Source organism: Cupressus sempervirens, chromosome 5, assembly GCF_028749045.1.
Source record: "Cupressus sempervirens isolate cs-2001-9-10 chromosome 5, ASM2874904v1, whole genome shotgun sequence".
Classification (NCBI taxonomy): Eukaryota; Viridiplantae; Streptophyta; class Pinopsida; order Cupressales; family Cupressaceae; genus Cupressus; species Cupressus sempervirens.
The window spans coordinates 50,206,937-50,212,908 of NC_143122.1; the positions used below are offsets into that span (position 1 = coordinate 50,206,937).

General features: G+C 32.6%; 1 protein-coding gene across 2 annotated transcripts; it reads right to left on the bottom strand.

Annotated features, from left to right (window-relative positions):
• Window positions 1-239: 239 nt before the first annotated feature.
• On the bottom strand, window positions 240-5,088 carry LOC149554495 (cellulose synthase-like protein H1). 2 transcript variants are annotated; one of them, XM_089828544.1, is made up of 9 exons: window positions 4,774-5,088; window positions 4,209-4,539; window positions 3,976-4,116; window positions 3,743-3,868; window positions 3,293-3,505; window positions 3,040-3,178; window positions 2,157-2,347; window positions 1,331-1,678; window positions 240-874 (listed from the first exon to the last, which is right to left on the bottom strand). In XM_089828544.1, exons 1-9 carry the CDS (start codon window positions 5,037-5,039, stop codon window positions 347-349), a joined length of 2,283 nt encoding a protein of 760 aa, XP_089684670.1. In that variant the 5' UTR covers window positions 5,040-5,088; the 3' UTR covers window positions 240-346. The 2 variants fall into 2 exon arrangements, with proteins under 2 accessions (XP_089684670.1, XP_089684669.1); XM_089828543.1 differs by having other exon boundaries at window positions 2,157-2,356.
• Between the last annotated feature and the right edge of the window lie 884 nt (window positions 5,089-5,972).

The window sequence follows — 5,972 nt, forward strand, 5'->3', positions numbered from 1 at the left end:
TTGCACTCCATTTCTGGCGATGACTAAAACAGGAAAATCATAAAAAATAGAGATCTGAGGTATAATATTGTGAAATGGTAGGAAACATGGAAAGAGAGATCTTCACAAGTTTCTAAGAATTATAAAGATTGTCGTTTTCTTATTGTTCTTATTCGAAGAATTAGTGGACCACAAATACATATTCAAAAATGGTACGAAACTATAAAGTTAATGGAAGAAGAGTTCCTCACTAGAAAGGATGAAAGATAAATCATTCTGTGATAGAAGAATATTTCTAGGAAGTTCCATACAATTTAAATAAGTGAGATTCATAGACAGAAAAAACACCCTTCACTGAATTAGGCAATTAGGCCAGTGTAGTGTATAATAAAACAGCCAAAGCACAAGATTTCACGATAACACTCCAAGGAATGCCTCGCTTGCCCTTTCTAAACAATCCTTTCACAAACGGCCAGAGATTTATGACGACCCAAACACTACACAAATACTCTGCAAACAGTCTCTCTTTGATCTCATCTACACTGCCCACAATTGAAGCAGTGTTCCAAGCAAGGCCTGCTAAGTTTAATAATAATATTGTAGTTGGTATGATGAACAATGCAGAGGAATCAAATGTAAACTCACCCTCATCACCATTCTCTTCTTCCTCTGACCCCTTTGGAGTCACAACAAATACTGTCTCAGACAATCCCAACAACTTCACTGCAACATCAAACAATGCAATGAACCATGAAGATGTGCACACAATGAGCCACATGAATTGGTTATTCCACCACTCTCTCACTGAACAACCAAGAAGAATGTATTGCACAAGTTGATATCCATACATTGAAAGGAAGAGTGCTAGTCCAATTGGAAAAGAAACATCTGTAATCTGCATTAGCAGTAAAGCTAATGTTAAAAAATGAAAATTATGGTATACAAATCTGTAAATAAAAGTGAGCTCATCTTTTTAATATAGTTTAAACAACACATTCTAAGATTTGACTTGTTCGAGTGATTCATCGCCAATCTTTATGATATAATTTAAGTAGCACGTTCAATGATTTGACTTGTTTGGGTGGTTCATCTAAAATCACATAGACGCATTTACTAATATGATTAAAGATGCACCAACTCAATAAATCAAATGAGTGGCTTAAACATCACACACTAAGGTCTAATTGTTGAATAGTCAAAATTAACTTACTTTTTCAAAACTTATCCTTTTATAAAGATGTTATATTGTTCATGCCACAACCATATGATAAGACCAGTAGCTAATAAGTTAATAGCGTGTTTCAATTTGGACCAATAAGATGATATTAAAATAAAATGAAATTGAACTTACCTTGGGTAGGAATGATTTATGATATAGCAGACTCATGGCAGGAAGTAAGGCATAGCAGATAACTGGTACTGACCAAATAGCCCATAGGCAAAAATAAGCATAAAACATCCTCTGCCTCAGCGTAATACCTCTTTTGAGTCCAATGAAATAATAGAGTTTGATTACTAATATTTCAAGCAGTCCTGTAGCCCATCTCTTCTGTTGAACAAGGGTATCTGGACCAGTGGTTGCTGCACATCCCATGAAAACTGGTTCCTCTGGTTGGACACTAATGGAATGCCAACCTAGACTATGAATCTTCATTCCTGTCATAACATCCTCAACTGTAGAACCATACATCCATCCCACCTGCAACCAATCAAAAGTGAGTTAGCATCTATGCTCTAGAAGATTTTTATGGGTTGCATCAAATATATAATATATAAGTTGATATGTAAATTTTTGTGTTTGGAATTGATTGTGTATGTTTTTTTAGCATCAATGTTTTAGATCACGCTTCATGATCCATCATTAGGATGAGAGAATGCAAGAATTGAAAAGTGAAATATATAGACCAAGCCCGACCAAAGGGAAATAAAAATAAAAAGATGATTGGTCTACATATTTCACTTTTCTATTCTTGCTTTCTCTTATCTTGATGATGGATTGCAAAGTGTGATCCAAAAAATTGATACTAAAAAAACATACATAATCAAATCCAAAAACAAAAATTTGTATATGTATTTCAAATGGATAGTGGACATTGGATAAGATTAATATAAGGTGATGAGAAATCTTTCTATAGGAATTATTTTTAAGAAGAAAAACAAGGTTATGCATCTTTTACCACTTTGCCCCAAGCAGTTTTGGCTTCATAGCTGCAACTAGCAACCTTCAAAGCTTCCTTTGTAACCAAGGAAGGAAGAGTATGGTTATTGCATGGAATGTCAGTTAGTATAACCCGAGCTGCTTCAACTAGGACATCGAATTCTCCAAATGCTTTCCTCAATGCCTCAGACGAACAAGATGATGCGAAGTCTGGAATCTCTACTTAGGCAACATCATAAATGTTATTGATTGAATATTTAAAGGGTTTATAAAACAAATTTTATAAGCCTTTTATGAATCGCTATTCCAACCACATGTCAACATGACTTTTCCTCACATTTCATTTTCTATAAATAGAATTTATTTAATAAAATATAATAATGCATTATCAAATGAGGCTTCTTAAAATACAATTAATTATTATAGGATTGAGTGCAATAAAATCTTAAATCAAATAAAAGAAAGTGAAAAAGTGGAGAGTCCTTATCATAATTGCCTCAAACATCTACTAGGCACTATATTTGTCATGCACCTAAAAACAAAATGGTGTGCAACTCTGAAAGTGATTTCTAGAAAGATTTCTTCAAATTGGATTGAAATTATAATTATTAGGTTCGGGGAGTTTTCCAAAGGGCTCCCACAATTTTACAATGTTGTTAGCACACAACAAATAGTCAATAACAAAAACAAAATGTAGCAAAGATATCAAGATTATACCTAAATATAAAAACAATTAAACATTTACTATTGATATACAATACTATTATGAACAATAAGATATTAAAAGATATTTAGTAATATATATCATTATTTCATGTGAAATATTTGAATTTGGTAAAACAACATGCCATATACTAAACTTCAATCTCAAAACCAATTTAATGCTAAAGATTTGCTATTACCTTGTCTTTGTCTTTCACTTCCTTTCCTATGGTGTTGATCAATCTTAGGTGGCACCCCATACAAGCCTTTTCTTCTATGAAAGCAATTGGTTCCTCCATAAAGAGGGCCTTGGAGTGCATTTGATCCCTTCCCAATAGTCTGCATATACCCAACATCTCCATTGTTACATCTATAATCATGTAATAACTTGGAAAAAAATGCTATAGTGCTCTTGAATAACCAATTCAAAAAAGCTAGTAAATTGTTTCTTACTTCTACGAGTATTTTCAACTGGTTTCCAAAGGGATCATCCTTGAGACTTCCATGGAACACTTGAGGGAATTGAACAAAACCACATTCTTTCTCTGATTTACATTCAAGGAAAAAACACATAGCATCTTGTATAGCTCTGCAATCACTAACATGCATATCACTGTCCAAATTTAGTGTGAAAGGAGCATTTGTCATCAATGCTGAGACTCTTGCCTAAAAACCCAACACCACATCAGATCAGTAAAAATCATGTTAAGAAATAGTACATAATCAATACCATGAAAACATATCATAGTTGACAGTACAATATTATATATTTCATGTTATTCTTCATAGTTGACATTACTATTAAAATTTCCAAACAACTATTGTAAAACTTTTTCAAACACAATCTATACCAGAAACTTTGTGAATAAGTTCTAGAAAGATAAATAACAAGAATCTACTAACCATGACATTCATGGCGCCAGCCTTATAATGATGGCTGACCTTGGGGCGTTTCTCTCGAGCAACATATATCAGGTGGGGCAAAGCATCAGCTTCCTTGTCATGAACCATTTTATTTTCATGAATAACCTGTAGATATAAAGAAATAATAGTATGAAGTTCTTACTATATTGATTAAAGTTTATACTACAAAGACATAATAAACAATCATTTTAACCTCATACTCTCCCTATTACCTGTACTATACTTGTATGGTTTCTAACATCTGAGCTTCTATACACAAAACCGTCAACACTATGATGGGAAGTGAAATCAGGCGGAACTCGCTTTTCTTCCAATGCTCTGCTTATCCTTTTCTTGAAACCTTCATACTCATCCTACAAAATATTATTTAACAATGTTAAGGAGGCATGATGATTCAATAACACAAGAACTATTGATTTTTGTATTTTAATCACATCATCATCACCTTCATATCTTGCCATTCTCTAACAAAATCAAGATCAGATGACTCATTTTCTTTGGAGAAATACATGAAGGGTGCCCTGTTCTTTATTTTGAACTTTCTGCAAAATGGTACCCATGTTTTGGCAAAGCTCAAAGTTTCTACAAGAGAGTAGAAAGTGATGGGAGATGCACCATCATCTGAGATATAACAAGCAAATTTTTCTACTGGATAATCAAGTGCAAGAACAGAAAGAACTGTATTGGCAGTTATCAATGCAGGCTCCTTGAACGGATCTGTTGTAGTGATGATAACATCCACAGCAGGAAGCTTGGAAACAGATTTTCCACTATATCTACAAGTTAAAAACATAACACAACACCCAAGTTTATGCAATGTTCAAAGCGAAATAAACATATAAGGTGACCATTCTATGATAAAACATATGTATTATAGATGAAAAACATTTCTTTCCTTGAACTCTTTGAACGCTTTTAACTTGATGACATATCATGGAGTATGACCCCAAATATAGATATATAAAATATTATTACACAAATATATTAGAATAAAAAACATTTATTTTTACCTCTCTGCCAGCCTCTCTGGATATGTGTTATACCCAACAAACTTCCATGCCATGTTGTGATAGAGCAGCCACATGAAAGCAAACCAAAGTTCACATGCAAAAGATATCATCCAAAACCCAAATGACCCATGAAAAGGATTCAGTAGGCGATATGATAGGAAACATAGCAAAAGCAGCAAGTGAAGGCCTACATAAACAATATAAAGATTTGATTTGTATATGATTTTCTCATACAAAGGACCAGAACTGCAAGCATTTGTCTCCATTGATTAGAGGACTTAAGAATGCATCTAAAGAAGCTAACTAGAATATTGCACTCTAACCAATTCACTCTGGCTCTATATAAAGAGAGATCTCTGCCCCCATAATCTTTTGGTCTTTACATTGTTTTGACGGGAGTAGAAAGAATGCCGTGTGAAATACACTCTGGTATCAAATGTTTACTAAAGTATAAGCAGCAGTACAATAATTTAAATGGTACTTATGTGTTTGCCTGTATTGTTCTCATTATGGTTTTACCTGTATAAGACGTAAAAATGTGTGTGGAGGAGGTTGGTCGCAAAGAGTTTGAACTGTCCTGCATAAACTCACTTTCCTTGTTTTTATGGAAACCGAGAAGATTGTGTTGACTGCAATCATGCATTTCTCTCTCATATTTGATCTTGAACTGCCAGTCCGAGAGTGAAAGAGATAAATAAGTTCCGTTGAATGTTAGGTTTTATACTATTTTATTGTCCACTATATTAGATCTAGGATCTATAATGAATCAGCACGAGCGAGGTTTACTTGTATACAATAACGAGTTTATAGAAGCTATTCTTATGTTGTTGTTTTATAGTATCACTCACAAGTATATGATGTAATAGGATGAGAACTTTTGTTCTTTCTTTTTAAATTTATTTAAAACATATTTATATTTATAATATATAAATATTATAATAATTTTTTAATAAAAATAAATAAATAGATAAATATATTTGTTAAAAATAAATTATAATGAGATTCTATACTTAACTCTAAATACATCAGCAAAGACTATTATGAAACAAATAGATAGTAACAATCTAAAAAAACCTTTTTTATTAATTAAAAAAAATATATTTCTCACATAATATCACGAAAGCAAACTGTTGCCTTAAAATATTAGAAAAAAGAAGAGAAATTTGTGTTAAATCTCTTTTAACACAAAAAGCTAAAAT